Here is an 18,507-nt window from a genome sequence, read left to right as displayed (position 1 = left end):
CCTACACATTAAACTTCAAGAGTCAAGAGAATGGGGAATTCTTGCCCATGTAAAAATGTCCCACGACACCAAAGGAATCTGATGTATCAAAGAACAAGTCAGTTGTGACTATAGTCAGTAACACTGTTGTATAAACTGAAATTCGCTAAGAAAGGAGACCTTTGAAAAAGGTAATGTGAGAAGTGTATTAACTTGATGGGGAGACACCTTTCACAGCGTATATATATATATAGCAATCACCACGTTGTCCACTTCAAACATCTTACAATTTTATCTGTTGGCTATACCCCAAATAAAGCTGAAAACCACCACCAGGTACCCATGTGAGTGGGCCTCGGGGTAAAGTGTGTCCTGAGGCAGAAATGGACAGTGGTCTGTGCCAGACTTGCTGAGACAGACCGCATGGGGGGCTTGAGAAAGTGCGGAGCTTTAAGTGGGGAAGCAGAGTTCCAGCCAGGCGACTGTTCCTAAGCTGATTTGTTAGCACCTTATACCGGCTCTTATAAACCTGAGACGTGATTCACATCATCAGCGTGGAGAAGAACATTCCTCTCTGCCAAAGAGACCATCAGAACAGCAGCTGGTTCTGGGAACCAAAGACACAGCCAGGTCGGCTTGTCAGCCCTGCGTATTTAGTTTGGCTCTCACAAACGAAACATGTCAAAGGAAGAAGATTTAAAAAAATAATAATAACAGAAAACAAACCACCCAAACAACGAATAAGAAATCTAATGCTGAAGCCGTCAGGATTGTATTGGCTGAGATTCAAGTGCTAAACAAGCACACAGCTGAAGCACCCAGCGAACCACTGGGGCTGAGCAGGGCGAGAGGGAAGTGGCGTCCCCCACAGTGGCACATGGTCAGGGCATTCCCTGTGTCCAGGACAGCTGTCCTGTTTTTAGCATATGGGGCCCGATTCTAGGGCCAGGGTGATGGGGAGAGAAAGGCTCCTTCAGGGAACTATGGCTCTTTCTTGATTTTTGCTTTTGTTAGTGCCAACCTGACACATTCCTGGGATAGTGTCTCCCAACCCCCAGGTGAGGTGACAAAATGACCCTTTAGGAGCCCCTGGCCAGTAATTCAGAAGGGCTTGGGGTCATGTGGGCTGTTCTGATGACCCCCAGGTACACAGACCACCTGATGGAGGACCACACATGGTGGCAAGGGGTGGTACAATGCGATGATGTAGCAGCTGTGCTGATGTGGAAAAAGCTGGGTGTAGGGTGTGGCCTGCATGGTTACTCATCTTGGAGTGCTAAAGGGAAGAAAGTGAGTGATGTGATTTGAAAGCTTGGAGGAAGGTTGGAGTTGAAAGAAAAAGACTCCCAAGCTCCTCAAACCTCAGAGACCTTTGCAGTCATGTTTCCTTGGGTGAGGAAGGTGGAGCGGGGTGGGTGGAGAGAACCCTGGGATGTTTCCATCCCGTCTGGCTCCACAGATGCTCAGGCTGACCACACCAGAAGCACAGTCCCCCTGGGAGCATGGGCAAACCCAGCATCCTGGGCTCCCATGGCCTCCCATGCCCGTCTGGCTCCCATTATAGGATACTCCAGAATCCATGCCCTGTCTTTCCACGGCTCCCCACCTTCTCGACAGCTGCATCCTGACTCCCATCTATGGTAAACTAATTTTACATTAAATATCCACGGACTCATACATAGGCTAAAGACCTGCAGAGGGCTGCTGTGAGCTCCTGGAGACTTCACATGTATGGAACAGCCTAACAGCATTGAAATCTAAAGACAGGGCCCGGAGGTTAATCTGGAGGCTAACAGTCCTCTGAGCCACTCGCTTCCTGGTCACTTACCGTCCTGGTGTTTGGGAACCTCGGGCATGCCTGCAGTGCAAAAGGCGGTACCTCAGAGAGATGCAGGATTCAAAGGAATAAACCAACACTGCAGGCACACGGGGAGGAGGTACAAAATCAGCAGGGGCTCCTTTGAAGAGCCCTCACGCTACTGTAAGACGGTACCACAGCTGCTGTTTTAGTAAGCTGGCAGTAAGACCCTGGCATTTGTAGTTGGGCTTAGGGTTTCTATCAGAAAGGGTAAGTTTTTGTTTTTGTTTTTTTTTTACTCTGATAACATGAAAATCACTACTTATCTTTAATGAGAACCCCATGAAAAATCAGTCTATCAAAACCTGATCTTTAGGGCTACTAAGCATCACTTCACTTAACAGCAAGATCTGTTATCTTCAGGGTTAAAATTAGAGGCTCCCTTTCCCCAGGAGCATATGAGAATTGGGGGCATTTTCTCCTGTGCCGGGTGCTCTTTGTAAAAAGAGGTAGAGAAAGCAATAAGGTAGCTTTTACAGTGTGCAGAAGAGTATCAAAATCTTCTCTCCAGATATTCCTGATTTCATTCCTTCACTAAGCAAGTGTCTGATTCATACTTTATGCCTTTAAAAAAAGGCCCAGTTATAGTTCTGTTGCAGGGCACTCTGGACTGAGGTTCTCCAGCACCCCTACCTCTTAGCAGGCAGACCCTGTGATTTATGTGGATGCTGCTTCCAGAGTTTGGAGGCTGGTTGTTTGACTCCTGAAACCATTACCTACATGGCAGTTAGGGTCCTAGGTACCCCCAGGAGGTTCCAGGCCATGTTGTTATGGGCTGAATCATGTCCCTCCTCCCAACTCATGTGTCGTTGCTCCTACCCCCATAACCTCAGAAAGTGACTGCATATGGAGAGGTGATTTAAAGAGGTGCTTAAGGAGTTCCCACTGTGGCTCAGCGGAAACAAACTCAACTAGTGTCCATGAGGACGAGGGTTAGACCCCGGGCCTCGCTCAGTGGGTTAAAGGATCTGCATTGCCGTGAGCTGCAGCATAGGTTGCAGATGTGGCTCAGATCAGGCGTTGCTCTGGCTGTGGCACAGGCTGGCAGCTGTAGCTCCGATTTGACCCCTAGCCTGGGAATTTCCATATACCTGAGATATGGCCCTAAAACGAAGAAGAAAAAAAGAGGTGCTTGAGTTCAGATGGGGCTGTTAAGGTGGGTCCTTCTCCAATCTTACTGGTGTCCTTGTGAAGAAGAGGAGATCTGGACACACACAGAGACACCCGGGACACACAGGCATGTAGGAAGGACCACGAGATGACAGACCAAGAGGGTGACTGCCTGCAAGCCAAAGTGAGAGACTTTAGGAGAAACCAAACCTGCTGACACCTTGATCTTGGACTTCCGGCTTCCAGAAATGTGAGAAAATACTTGTCTGCTGTTTAAAATACCAGGTCTGGAGAACTCTGTTACAGCAGCCTTGCAAACGAGTTCAATATTGTTGGTTAGCAGGGTCACAGAACCTAACCATCACTGGTGACATTTTCAGTATTGGAAGATGCCTCCTCAGTCCTGACTGCAGCATCAGAAATACACCTTCCCCTGCCTCAGTGGCACGTGAGTGTGACCTGGTCCCATTTCCCTACCTAGCACTGGCAGGGGTTTGGGGAGAAAACCTCACTTCTACAGCAGTGGCCCTGATGTTCTCACAGGGGTGCAGGACGGTCTGTTAGAGGCTCAGGGAACACCGGCAACAATGTAACAAGTGAGTGTGGGCTGGGTCATTCAAGCAGCAGGGACCTTGGGACGAGGGGATACTTGCAGGAGGTCTGGCAGTATGTCCCTCTACTCTCTGGGGAGGCAGGGCTTTGGGCTATGGGGCAGGGGGTCCAGTGGGAATGAAGCACTGACTTTACACTTGTTGAAGTTTACAAAGGTTTCCCCTAAAATTACTGCTGCACATACCCCCACTGCAGCCATGGAGCTGCACATGACATGGACGTGCTGGGGCACGGACCATGGTAGACGCCACCCATTAGAAAGTTAAGTGACTTCTCTTTCCCACCAAACTTTTGGTAAAGGATTAAATAATAGTTCGAAGAAAACCGAGGACAACTTATTTCAAAGGCCCTGACTAGATGAGAAGACTGTCGTTTTCAAGGTTTCTAACGATCCATGCGCTTGAGTTTTCACTGCCCATGCAGGTCACGTTTCTGGGTGTTCACCAAGATTACTTTTCTTCCTGGCATTATCTCTGGCAGATGACACTGGGGACACCAGACTCGTGGTTAATGTAGTAACTAACACGACTCACGAACATTCCAAGATGGTAACTGACTGTTCCTACAGGGACTCCTGGGTACAAACTTTCTCCTTCCATGGGAATCCTTTCAGCATGAAGTTGGAAACCACAATTGGGGCAGCCAGAAAACACCAAGGTCTCTATGTATGCAGAGCTTTGTAACATGAAGAATATTCCATGTTCCTATCTCAGAGCTATGAAGTGTTCAGTGCCAGACCAAGCTCCTGGATACAAAACTAGAAAGGTTCCTGCTGTCTCTGCCACAGGGCGGAGGGCACAGGAGGTGCGAGTTCAGAGTAGGTGTTTTCCATTCATGTTGATATAGTCCTGGTTGGTTGGAGGTGGGCCCTGGGAGTGAGGATGGAGAAGTGGGGGAAGGGATTGGTAGACAAGACGGGACAGCAGAACCCCCTTCTCTGGAATGAGTTAGGGTGGGAGATGGCTGGGAGGGAGCTTCTGTATCAGAAAGTTCTGGTGTGTCCAGGTCTGTCCATATTCTCTCTCTCTCCCCACAACGAGGTTAGTTAGCACATTCAGCACAGAATCGGTAGTTCTGTCCCTATTTAAGCGCATCCTGCCACGTGGACATTTGGCTGCTCTCACGTTGGGAGTGATCTGCTAGTCACGCTTCCTATCTGTTACCTCAGCCATGAGAAGGCCTCCTCTCTTCCCTTCCCCAAATTTGTTGTAGGGGATTTTACCGGAAGTCAGGCAGCAGGCTTAGGGTCCTAGGGCCCAACCCGGAGGCCCCGTCCCCTCCTATGGACTTTCCCAGTTCTTTCTGATTGTCTTCCTTCTCTTTTTTTTTTTCTTTTTAGAAAAAACTTCTCTCTGCCAGATTTTCAACATCCAACCACTATTCTGCTCTTTGCATGAAAAGGTTAATGGCAGCTATCAGAAGAAGGGGAGGGTGCCAGGTTGGGAGAAGAGAGAGGCTGGGAGAGGAGAGAAGGGTGAGGCTGCCCCACAGGGCTTTTTCGTATACTTGGACACACACACACACACACACACACACACACACACACACACACACCCCTAAAATTCTCAAGCCCAGTCCTGCTACAGACACACATTTATCTTCAGAGCCCTGCAGTTCTTTTTGCTGGATTGCTGGTTGTGCCTCTCTCAGTCTCTCACACTCTGCTGCTCTTAGTTTTTTTGGACAAGAGTTTAACATTGGAGCTGAAGAAACAAGTTCAAACATCACAAAAAGAAGGAAAACAGATCAGAAACATGCAGGCTGGGAAGCAGTACAAAGTGTGTCACCCTACAAAGAACCATTCTTCTCTTTGTCTTATGTTCGCTCTGCCATCCTGAGAGCCTCTGGGTCCCTGTGGCCCATGTGTGGGGTCCAATGCCCTGTGCAGATCATCTGCAAGAAAACAGTGTTATGTCACGACGACGACAGGTGCACTCCTCGAGTGAGGGCCCAGTGGGGCCCCAGCATAGACACCCCCAGACTCTCCACCCTGAGTACAAGCCAGAGAGTGATCAGAATCGAGAAAACAAAAGGAAGAAGGAGTCCAAGGGAGGCCAAGGGCTGAGCCAAGTTTGGGGACAATACTGGTCTGAAGATTAAAACTGGGACTGGGCTCTGGGAAAGGAGCTGGAATTCCCATGCCTGCAGGAGAGCTGGCTGGGCAGCCTCATTCCAATGTGGTCCACCCGATGAGGCTGGCATGCATGCTGGAAAAAGGATTTGTTCTCTGGGGAGAAATTCCACTTTCAGCTTTTTAGCAGAATCTGCCTATCAATCAAACTGCTTCAAAAAGTTCAAAAGGAGACTGGAAGAGGGGTATGAGTTTTGTTTCTGTTTAAAATTGAACTATCATTGACACACAGCAAAATGCACAGATCTTTGTACATCAAAGTGCACAATTTGCTGAATTCTGATAAATATATAAGCCTGTATGACCATCTCATCAACCAAAATGCAGCCACAGTTCCATCATGCCAGAAAGCTCCCTGTACCCCTTTCAGTTAGTTCCTCCAGGCATCAGTGCTCTGGTTTTTACGCCCAGAGTAGTTCTTCCTGTTCTGGAATGTCATAGAAGTGCACCCGGACATTAATTAGATGTTCTTTTGCATCTGGCTTCTTTTGCTTAACAGTGTGTCTGAGATCCATTCAAAAAGTTGCCTGTATTAGTATCATTCTTTTTTGTTGCAGGGTAGTATGCCATCATATGATATATAATAATTAAAAAATTATCTTCTGTTAATAAACATTACGTTTTTTTCCAGTTTGGGACTTTTGTAAATAAGCTGCTCTAACAATCTCATACACCTCTTTTGTGGATGTGTTTTCTTTTTTCTTGAGTAAGAATGGAATTGCTGGGTTATAGGACAGGTGTGTATCTAATTAAATAAGAAACTGCCTAACGGTTTACCAAAGCCTTGGACATTTTAAATCCTTGCCACAGGGTACAGAGTTCCAGCTGCTTCACAACCTCACGAACATTTGGTGTGGTCAGTTTTATGAATTTTAGCCACTTTTGTGGGACTGTAGTGCTATCATTTATGTGAGCATTTCTTCATGTGCTTGGTTTGAGTATTTTCTTTTGTGAAGTGTCTGTTCGAGTCTTCTGCCCATTTAAAAATTATGTTGTTTTGTCCTGTTACTGACTTTTAAGATATCTTCTTGATACTTGAAGAAGTATCAAGAAGACATACATACATTGTGAATATTTCCTCCCAGTCTCCTGATGAAGAGAAGTTCAAAGGTTCGATAGAATACAATTTTTCATTTTTTCCCCTTATATTTAGTATTTTATGTCTCTCTGCTTGCTGAATCGGGTATATTTTAAGTAACATACATGCCAACTGGCTAATATCTGGAATTAAAACACATTTCTTACTAAGGCTTAAAAACAACCACCCAATGCTAATTCTTGGTTTTTACAAAGGCTCAATTTTAGAACCTAAAACATTGGCTTTACCTAAAATACCAGGGCTACTAAGGTTTTAAAAGTGAAAGGTACACTTTCAAAAATATTCAATCATTCAACATACAGGTCACATGTGTTTACTGATAGGATGAGATGATCTGTATCAAATGGGCACAGTGTTGACAAGTATGTTGGGGTTGGGGACAGGGCACTGAGTGTCTGGGACTCAACCTTGTTTTTAAATCTCTCTGAAGGAAAATTCTACATTTCTTTGAAATTTGTTCCATGGTCACAATTCTACAGTCAGAGTCTTCCCTATGTCAAACTGAAATATATATTTTTAAACAATATACTCCCTCAAAATTTGCCCAAAATAGAAAAAAAGGAGAAACATGGCCTTCTCACCATTTAGACAAAAGCCCTCATCCCAAAACTGAGTTCAATACCTTTCATTTTTCTGCATAAGCTGGCTGACATTTGGTATGTCACATTTGAATACAGTCCTAAATTTGGGGAGGGGAATTTTACATTCCCTTTGCATTAGAATAACAGACAACAAGGGCTGGCCTAAGGACTCCACACAAAAATTACTTGAACTGATCAACAAATTCAGCACAATAGCAGGATACAGATGAACATTCAGAAATTGGTCACATTTCTGCATACTAACAATGAAGTATTAGAAAAGGGATACAAAAATACAATACCTTTTAAAATTGCACCCCAAAAATCAAATACCTGGGAATAAATCTGACCAAGGAAGTGAAAGACTTATATGTTGGGAACTATAAAACATTAATCAAGGAAATTAAAGAGGATTCAAATAAATGGAAGACATCCCATACTCCTGGGTGGGAAAAATTAATACTGTAAAAATGGCCATATTACCCAAAGCAATCTACAGATTCAATGCAATCCCTATCAAATTACCCATGACATTTTTCACAGAACCAGAACAAACAATCCAAAAACTTATATGGAACCACAAAAGACCCAGAATTGCCAAAACAATCCTGAGGAACAAAAACCAAGCAGGAGGCATAACTCTCCCAGACGTCAGGCAATATTACAAAGCCACAGTCATCAAGACACTGTGGTAATGGTACCAAAACAGACAGACAGACAGACAGACCAATGGAACAGAATAGAGAACCCAGAAATAAACCCAGACACCTATGGCCAATTAATCTTTGACAAAGGAGGCAAGAACAAAAAAATGGGAAAAAGACAGTCTTTTCAGCAAGTATTGCTGGGAAACCTGGACAGCTGCATGCAAATCAATGAAACTGGAACACATCCTTACACTATGCACAAAAATAAACTCAAAATGGCTTAAAGACTTAGATGTAAGACAAGACATCATCAAACTCCCAGAAGAGAACATAGGCAAAACATTCTTTGACATCAAACTTACAAATGTTTTCTCAGGTCAGTCTCCTAAGGCAACAGAAATAAAAGCAAAAATAAACCAATGAGACCTAATCAAACTGACAAGCTTTGGCACAACAAAGGAAACCATAAAAACAAAAAACAAACAAACAAAAAAAACAACAACCCCAAAAAGACAATTTCCAGAATGGGAGAAGATAGTTTCAAATGATTCAACTGACAAGGGCTTAATCTCTGAAATATACAAACAACTCATACAACTCAACAGCAAAAAAACAAACAACCCAATTGAAAGATGGGCAAAAGACCTGAACAGACAATTCTCCAAAGAAGATATACAGGGGGCCAACAAGCACATGAAAAAATGTTCAACATCACCAATTATTAGAGAAATGCAAATCAAAACCACCTCACACCAGTCAGAATGGCCATCATTAATAAGTCCACAAATAACAAGTGCTGGAGAGGGTGTGGAGAAAAGGGAACCCTCACTGTTGGTGGGAATGTAAATTGGTACAAGTATGTAGGTACCTTGGAAAACTATATATAGAACTACCATATGACTCAGCAATCCCACTCTTGGGCATATATCTGGAAAAAACTTTCCTTGAAAAAGACACATGCACCTTCATGCTCATTGTAGCACTATTCACAATAGCTAAGACATGGAATCAACCTAAATACTCATTGACAGATGAATGGATTAAGAAGAGGTGGTACATATACACTATGGAATACTCTACTACTCAGCCATAAAAAGAACAAAATAATGCTATTTGCAGCAACATGGATGGAACTAGAGACTCTCACACTAAGTGAAGTCAGAAAGAGAAAGACAAATACCATATAGATATCACATATCTGGAATCTAATATATGGCACAAGTGAACCTTTTTGTAGGAAAAAAAAATCAAATCATGGACATAGAGAACTGATTTGTGGTTGCCAAGGGGCAGGGAGGGGAGTGGGATGGACTGGGAATTTAGGGTTAACAGATGCAAACTACTGCCTTTGGAATGGATAAGCAATGAGATCCTGTTATATAGCACTCGGCACTATATCTAGTCACTTATGATGGATCATGAAAATGTGAGAAAAAAGAATGTACACATGTATTTGTGACTGGGTCACCTTACTATACAATAGAAAATTGATAGAATACTGTAAAACCAGCTATAATGGAAAAAATAAAAATCATTATTAAAAAAAGAACCTTATAATAAAACAAAAGAAATTAAAGAGGATTCAAAAAAAATGGAAAGATATTCCATGCTCCTGGGTTGGAAAAATTAATATCGCAAAAATGTCCATACTACCCAAAGCAATCTGGTGTTAAATAGATGCAAACTGTCACCTTTGGAATGGATAAGCAATGAGATCTACTGTATATCACTGGGAAATATATCCAGTCACTTATGACGGAGGATAATGTGAGAAAAAGAATTTTTTATATATGTATGTGTGACTGGGTCACTTTGCTGTACAGTAGAAAACTGAAAGAACACTGTAAACCAACTATAATGGAAAAAATAAAAATAATTAAAACAAAACAAAACAGACAACCAGGGCTAGAAAACCCGAGAAACAATCATACTGAAACCATCTCCCAGTGCTGACTCCTTCACAGCCCTTCTCCTCCAGTGAGAGGGAGTCATCTCATCCAGACCTTGATGTTTTCCTTTCTGTTAAACTAAAATCTGCATCCTTATAATGTCTAACCACTGGTTGTGGGGTAACACTGTCATTTCTTCACCTGTGACTGACTGTATGATGGTGCTGTTGCCTGTGGGTAAAACCTTGGGGTTATCTAGGCTAATGTGCTTTATGGATTTTTATTTATTTATTTTTCTTTTTAGAGCTGCACCTGTTCCCAAGCTAAGGGTTGAATTGGAGCTGCCAGCCTATATCACAACCACAGCAACCGGGGACCTGAGCCACATCTGCAACCTATACCACAGCTCAATGCTGGATCCTTAATCCACTGATTGAGGCCAGGGATCGAACCTGCATCCTCATGGATATTTAGGGTTTGTAACCCACTGAGCCACAAGAACTCCTGCTTTTTGGATTTTCAATTCTCTTAGGCATCTCCATTTTCTCAGGAGGATGAAAATGTACCTCCAGATTTACTTTCTTAAATTAAAAAAAAAAACAACCTTTATTTTGAAATAATTTCAAGCTTGCAGAAAAGTTACAAGAGTTATACAAAGAACTCTCACACCATTGACCTGGGTTACTTAATCTATAACATTTTTCTACCTTTACATTGTCATTCCTTCGGTCATCTCTCTTGATACATGGATGCAGGTAGGGATGTGCGCACAAACCTAGTGACATACATCTATCTCACTCTATGTCTCCCACCTATTAAATTCATGTTATATGGTGTTTGGTGGGTCTTCCTGCCTGTGCTCTCAGTGTAGACTATCAGGAAGCACATATGTCCATTCATCACGCTAGTGATGACATTAACTTTACTCATGTAGGTTTAGATGGTGTCTGCCAAGTACATTAGCTTAAAGGAGTTTGTGTTAATTAACTGAAATAATTCTTTTTGTGTGTGTGTGTGAAGAGACACTTTCAGACTATCCTATTCCTTAACACATGTGTACCCAATGGTTTTCACATTCACTGATGATTCCAGCTCAAATCAGTTATTGCTATGATGGCTGCCAAGCAGTGCTCCTCTAATTCCATCGCTCCTACATTTACTAGTTGGCATTCTACTACAGAATACAGCTGTCTTTTATATATTGTTAATGAATACTTGTTATTCATTCATTTCATTATGCTAGCATAGATTCATAGATTCCTATTTTATTCAAAGGGTTATACGCTGTTACTTTCATTATTTATTTTGCTGCTCAAATCCCTCATGATTTTGCTATTGGGATCCCCCATGTCCCTCTGACAGATCCCCACCACTCTTGGAACACCTCCTTACTTTCTGGTATGAGGTGTTTCGGATTTAAGTTGTAATTTGCCACACAGGGTCCTAGACTGAGCCATGTATCCAAGGAGCCATGGTGTTCCTTTTGGTGAAAAAAGTCCTTTTGGTGAGCTCCTTATTACTGGTGTGTCAATGCCTCTAGATGTTTCAGCAGATAAAACTAGGAAATATACACAGATGAGTAAATATACACACACAGAAGGCTGAATCTATTATGTTAGAAACCATGAGTCCATATTGATGCCTTCAACAGCAATCAAATGCCAGGGCTCACCTTCACCCTTTCTTGTATTTGTTATTTCCTTCTCTTGTAGTGACAAGCTTGCTCCCATTATCTTCAATATGCTTACTCTTTTGCTCAATCTCCTTGCATGGAGCCATGGGGACTGTCGTCTTGGTCCTGGCCTCCGAATGCCACCACACCAGCTGAATCCTCAGCCCTGGCCCTGCCAAAATGCTGGCAATGTAGGCTAAATCCCTGATCCTGGCTTGCCAAACATGTCAGCTATGCTGGCAGAATCTTTGGTTTCACCAAATACATAGGCCCCAACCCCTGGATCCTACTCCAGGCCGAATATGCCAGCCATACTCACTAAAACCTTAGCTTTTGACCTGCTAGGCATTTCAGCCTCAGCCATGATAGACTTGTAAAGTATATGACTCTGCATTTAAAAGGAACACAGGAGTTCCTGTCGTGGCGCAGCAGAAATGAATCCAACTAGGAACCATGAGGTTGCGGGTTTGATCCCTGGCCTTGCTTAGTGGGTTAAGGATCCGGCATTGCTGTGAGCTGTCGTGTAGGTCGAAGATGCAGCTCAGGTCCTGCATTGCTGTGACTGTGGCATAGGCCAGCAGCTATAGCTCCAATTAGACCCCTAGCCTAGGAACTTCCATATGCTGCGGGTACAGCCCTAAAAAGACAAAAAGACCAAAAAAAAAAAAAAAAGGGAAACAGAATATCTACATTCTGGTACTTGTTAGGGACTCAGTCCTCAAATCTATTTAACATAAAAAATTCTCTTGAGGTTGCTGATATTTAGAGCAAATTGATTATTTTCTAAAGACTTGAAAATTTATTACTTTTTTATAGTAAATAATTATTACTATAGTAATAGTAAATAATACATTAAATATCTGAGTTCTTGGGCAGCAATATTTAGTCTTCCACAGCATGGCTTTTCCTGAAATAACCCTGGTGTTATGAGTTGAGACGGCTAAAAGAAACAGGCTCATGAAACTCACTGTATATAATGAAAGGATGCTGCTTATAATTTGATTGTCTATGAGGACCCATAGGGAAGAAATTTCTGTTGTGATCACTTCCACAGATAAAGGAAAAACATTTGACAGAACACAACATCCTTTCATAATAAATCACTTCACAAATTGGGTATAAAAGGGACATACTGCAACACAATGAAGGTCATACGTGATACACCCTCAGCCAGCATCAACCTAATGGTGAAAGGCTGAAAGTTTTTCCTCTAAGATCAGGGACAAGGGAGCCCACTCAGTAGAATACTGGAAGTCCTCAGTACTCAGAATCAGGCAAGAAAAACAAATAAAGGGCATTCAAATAGGAGAGGAAGAAGTAAAACTGTCTTTGTTTATCATCTTATACATAGAAAACCTAAAGACTCCACCAAAAAAAACCCCAAAAAACAAAAAAACCTGTTAGAACTAATCAACAAATTCAGTAAAGTTATAGGTACAAAATCAACATACAGAACACAGTTGTTTCTATACACTAACAATAAAACAAGCCCATTCATAATAGCATCAAAAATGATAAATCAGGAATGCATTGAACCAAGGAGGTAAAAGATCTGTACACTAAAAACTACAAGACTTTGATGAAATAAGATGAAGAATACACAAATAAATGGAAAGATACTCCATGCTCATGAACTGGAAGAATTAATTTGTTAAAATGTCCACACGACACAAAAGCATCTACAGATTCAATGCAATCTCTAGTGAAAGTTCACGGGCGTATTTCACAGAAATAGAAAAAGTCCTAAAATTTGCATGGAGCCACAAAAGACCCCAAACAGCCCAAGCAATCCTGAGAAAGAACAAAACCTGAAGCATCATATTTTCTGATTTCAAATTATCATACAAAGTAATCAAAACAGTATGGTACCGGCGTAAAAACAAACAAACAAACAAACAAACAAAACCAGACTCACAAACCAATAAAACAGGATTCAGAACCCAGAAAAAAAATCCTGCATATGTGGTCAACTGATGATTGACAAGCAAGCCAGGAATACTCAGCGGGGGAAAGGATGGTCTGTTCAATAACGGTAACGGGAATATTGGACAATCACATTTGCAGAATAATGAAACTGGACCCCAATCTTATACCACCCACAAAAATGAGCTTGAAATGGATTAAAGACTTAAACATAACACCTAAAACTGTAAAATTCTTAGAAGAAAACACAAAAAGCTACTTGATATTGGTATTAGCAGCAATTTTCTGGATCTGACACCAAAAGCACAACCAACAACAGCAAAAAATAAGTAAGTAGGACTACATTAAACTAAAAAGCTTCTGCATAGCAAAAGGAACAATCAAAAAAAATGAAAAGGCAACCTATAAAATGGAAGAAAATATTTGCAAATCATATATCTGATAAGGGTGTGATATCCATATTCATATATTCATACGTACAGAGAACACATACAACTCCACAGCAAAAAAAACAACAACCTGATTAAATAACAGGCAGAGGAACTGAATACACTATTTTTCAAAGACGACATACAAATGGCCAACAGGTACATGAAAAGATGCTCAACATCACTAATCATCAGGGAAATGCAAATCAAAACCACAACGAGATGCCACCCATGCCTATTAGAATGGCTAGCATCAAAAAGACAAGAGATAAAAAGTGTTAGTGAGGGTGTAAGAGAAAAGGGAACGCTTGCTGGTGCACTGCTGGTGGGAGTGTAGACTGGCATAGCCAGTACGGAAAACAGTACAGAGGTTCCTCAAAAAATTTAAAAAATCACATTACCATATGATTCAACAATCCCACTTCTGGGAATACATCCAAAGGAATTGAAATCAGCGTCTGACAGAGATAGCTGCAGTCGATGCTCATGGCACCACTATTCACCACAGCCAAGACATGGAAACCATCTACATGCCCGTCAATGATGAATAAAGAAGATGTGGCATGTGGTTATGCATATGTATACATCACACACACACACACACACACACACACAGAAATAATATTCAGCCAGGAGGAAGGATGAAATCCTGTGTTTGCGACAACTTGGATGGACCTTCAGGGTATCATGTTAAGTAAAATAAGTCAAAGACAGATACTCTACTATATCATTTATATGTGGAATCCAAAAAAGCCATATTCAGAGAAACAAAGAGTGAGTGGCGATTATCAGTGGCTAGGGAAAATGTGGAGATGCTGGTCAAAGGGTATAAACTTCAGGATGAGGTGAATAAGCTTTGGTGATTTAATGTACAGCATGGATGTGCTCCTTTATAGGTGACCCTATCACCTGGTCCCCAAGTTTTCGAGGGATAATGCTGAGGATACGGCAACAACTTCAGTAACTGAAACACATTCTCAGCTAGCTGAAGGGAAATGTGACAATTCATGCACATGAGCAAAACTGCTTTGCTCACTATATAGCTTGTTTGTGACATAATGTGCAATGGCAATGATTGCTAAATAATTTGTTTTCATTCACTCAGAACTTTCTGGGTTCCCTTGTGGTACAGTGGGTTAAGGATCCGTCATTGTCACAGCAATGGCTTGGGTTGCTGCTGTGGCTCGGGTTTGACTCCTAGCCTGAGAATTTCCGCATGCCAAGGATGCGGCCAAACAGAAAGCCACTTTCTGAAAAATTCTCAGTTTGAAATTTCTATCTTGGTCTCACCCCGGATAGATATATATACATATATATGTATATATCTTTTTTTTTTTTTTCCTTGGAAAGACTAAGCCCATTCAGGCATATTTGGAAAACAGGGCTGGGCCAAAATACCGTTTTTATTTCAAAGACAAGTTGTTTGGCAAAGAAAGAATTTAATACCAGTGAAACTTTAATGCATCATTGTTAATGCTTTAAGATACACTCTCCAAAATTTTGAAGTAAAGTTTCTAAAATCAACTAGCTATGCGCTGTTTTCAGCAGCCCTTCAGCTACATTTTTACTGCTTGGTTATTAATATCAAAAGAAGCTATTAGAAACTCAATTTAGTTCTGTCCTTTAAAATTTTCCCTCTTTGAAGAAGAAATAAATGAAAATTTCTATGGCAACATGCTGAATTTGAGAGGTAGGCTTACCTTTCCCATGACACAAATATGGTGGGTGTGAGTGGCTATGAAATGTGTTGGTTATTAGGCAATGTTCCCACCCAGAATTCAGTCCAGCCCTGACCCCAGAGTGCACTTCCTGCCCTGAGGGCTGTCACTGCTGCCTGCGGCCTCACATCAGGAGAGGTGTCCTGTTTAGCTTTATGTCCTTCTTTCACACATGATGGGTCAACAAATCGGACGTGTTCAGCTGGAGGAGGTTAGAGCTTCAACACTCTGAGGCGAGTCTGAGCAAACTCCTGGCACCTGTGTTTCTAAGAGGCAAGGGATACCGTCACCCCTTCTGGAGCTCAGACAAAAGGCAGCTGAGTATCCATGTTTTAAAGCTGCCCTGTTTCTCTTTTTTTATTTTTATTTCTCAGTGTTTATTCAATTTTTCTTTCCCTGACTTTCCGTATCTGCTCCCTCTGTGCTTGTTTTCTCCTTGTTTCTTTTATTCATGCTTTTTGTCTTCAGACCAGCCTTCTCATTTATCTACTGAACTAAAATATGAAAAAAAAGAGAACCACTGGGTTTTACAGGCAACAGTAAACAGAAAATGTAGCCTAGGCGGGTAACCTAAACCAATTTCTCTAATGGCTCTTCTATTAAAAAACTTAGTAGGTTGTGACCACAGTTCCCCAGAGACAACTGAAGATAGGAGCTACTGACTTGTCAAGGAGCCTCATCCAAATGCGCCTAACTCAGACGGTCCTTCTACAGCCACAGTTATTAGTGGCCATCACCTCTGCAAAATAACATATGGGACAATGACAGATTCTCTTTAACCCTCTCCCTTCTAAACCAGCCTTTTCTGATTCTTCAGCAAGTTACACGGAGGGAAGAATAAAGTGGAACTTATTTCAAATGGTAATTCCTATATCTGTGGAAGAACCAACTACCAACCACTGCTAAGACTCTTGAACCTGAACACAGAATATTTTCCAAGGTAGCTTCTATTGCATCAACCAGACAGCAGCCGAACTTTGAGAGGGTGTTGTCAAAGCTCAGGTGAGACTTACCTGCTCCTGGGTCATCTTTTGTAGCTCATTCTCCCATGCTGCCTGGTCATCGTCCAAGTTGTAGGAAGCTGGTGGAGTGAGTCCTCGAAGGATCAGGGGGTCTCGGTCATGGCAGAGGGCCGTCAGGTGTCCAATGTACAACTTTAGTTTGCTTCTATTTTGGTCAAGTTCTAAGAGGGGCTGGATGTTCTAAGGTGGAAGAAAATGAGGAGAGTCAGGTCAATCTGAAAGAGAAGTTCACGTCTCTTTACACCGCCCCAGTGAAGGAAACTGAGCAAGATTAAAGTCCTTGTAATCCTGACTGCAATCTTCGGGACTATAAAAAGCAGCAGTCCACACACCTGCATGTGACACAGTCACACCTGACCTCCTCTCTGGGAGCCTCATAGGAACGCTGGTCTGTATGTCAGCATGAGACGCAGGGGATTAAGTCTGGGACAAGCTTGTTTTTACAGAAGTAAAGTTCCTGATACAGAGAGACTCCAGTTACCTCACAATTGCTCTCCCACCTGTTATGAGTAGGTAACGAGAAACTGCTGGTGAAATGTGCTCATCTGAAAGTCTGAAAATGTACCCCGTGTGTTCCCCTACCTCCCGGAATGGAAGGAAAGTTCTGTCTCTGGAGAAGGTGCATGTTTTTTTTGGCCATGAGATGTGATGAGTGAACTCATGGCTAAATCAGCCTCATCCTGGCTTATGCTCCCTCGTTTATTTCCCGGAGGCGGTCCCACACTCCTTTCACACATGGATGGCTAAACCCTCATGTGACACCACGCACCAGACCCACAGCCAGGGACTCCATGAAACTCTCTCAGCATAACATTGGCTCTGTTTCTCTTGATTAGAGGTCCTGTACTAACTACGTTTTGTGTTCCCTTTACTCACTTTTGCGCCCTTTGAAAGCACATTAAGTATCAGATGACTTCGTCTGACAGTTCTTGTGACAGTACTCTGGCCAGGTCCCTGGTACTGGTCAAGCTTGGGGAACTGAGGCAGAGCTGGGCCAGATCTCCCATCTCATGGTGTAGCGTCTGCCTGATATGCGGCAGCTGAGTGGGTGGAGAACCGGGCCAAACGCTGGCAAATCTCACATGTTCCCACCAGGCAGAGTCCACACCTGCTGCATGTCACCAGCTGGCATCTGTCACCAATAGGACACCACTGACCCACCTAACGAATGAAGAGCTCAATACTCTTCAGGTCAACAGAACAGGGCCTGGTCTTACTTTCAACAGTGATGCTGATTCCTTCCTGGCCTCCTCAGGAGACTCTCCTGCTGCTTTCCTTTATTTCGAGTTTTTAAAATAAAGTTTCATGTTTTCTTATTAAGAAATCAGTACATATTTTACTCTGAAAAATATGGGGAAGCATATAAAAGGAATAATAAATAGCTTATAGCTATTCCATCAAGAATACCACTTGCGACATTTTGGTCTTTTTATAAACTTACATAAATCAACTTTTAATAGTATCATACTTCACATTTTAATATCCTGTTTACTCATTTACTATTACAGAACTATTTACAACATCACGTATTCCTGAAAACCCGATTTTTAATGGTTGCTTTAGAAATATATCACATTTCCTGTTTCTTTTTTTCTTTTTGTTTTTCAGGGTCACACCTATGGCATATGGAAGTTCCCAGGCTAGGGGTCAAAAGGGAGCTGCAGCTGCTGGCCTACACCACAGCCACAGCAATGCCAGATCTGAGCTGCATCAGAGACCTACACCACAGCTCATGGCAATGCCGGATCCTCTACCGACTCAGCCAGGCTTTGTGGTTACCAATAGGGTTTACTACCATGAGCCACAATGGCAACTCCCACATTTCCTCTGTTTCTAGT

The 18,507-nt window shown here is 42.4% G+C and overlaps 1 protein-coding gene across 7 annotated transcripts in view; it reads right to left on the bottom strand.

Moving 5' to 3' along the window:
- Window positions 1–18,507, bottom strand: part of ERC1 (ELKS/RAB6-interacting/CAST family member 1) — a 379,584-nt gene that overhangs the window by 11,091 nt on the left and 349,986 nt on the right. For all 7 annotated transcript variants that reach the window (XM_047787884.1, XM_047787889.1, XM_047787887.1 and 4 more), the window contains one exon: window positions 16,661–16,849. In XM_047787884.1, the coding sequence (XP_047643840.1) occupies window positions 16,661–16,849 (189 nt within the window). The remainder of the gene's footprint in view (window positions 1–16,660; window positions 16,850–18,507) is intronic.

Source organism: Phacochoerus africanus, chromosome 7, assembly GCF_016906955.1.
Source record: "Phacochoerus africanus isolate WHEZ1 chromosome 7, ROS_Pafr_v1, whole genome shotgun sequence".
Lineage (NCBI taxonomy): Eukaryota > Metazoa > Chordata > Mammalia > Artiodactyla > Suidae > Phacochoerus > Phacochoerus africanus.
The sequence above is the reverse complement of the archived record's forward strand: the minus strand, read 5'-3'. Positions and strand labels throughout refer to the sequence as shown.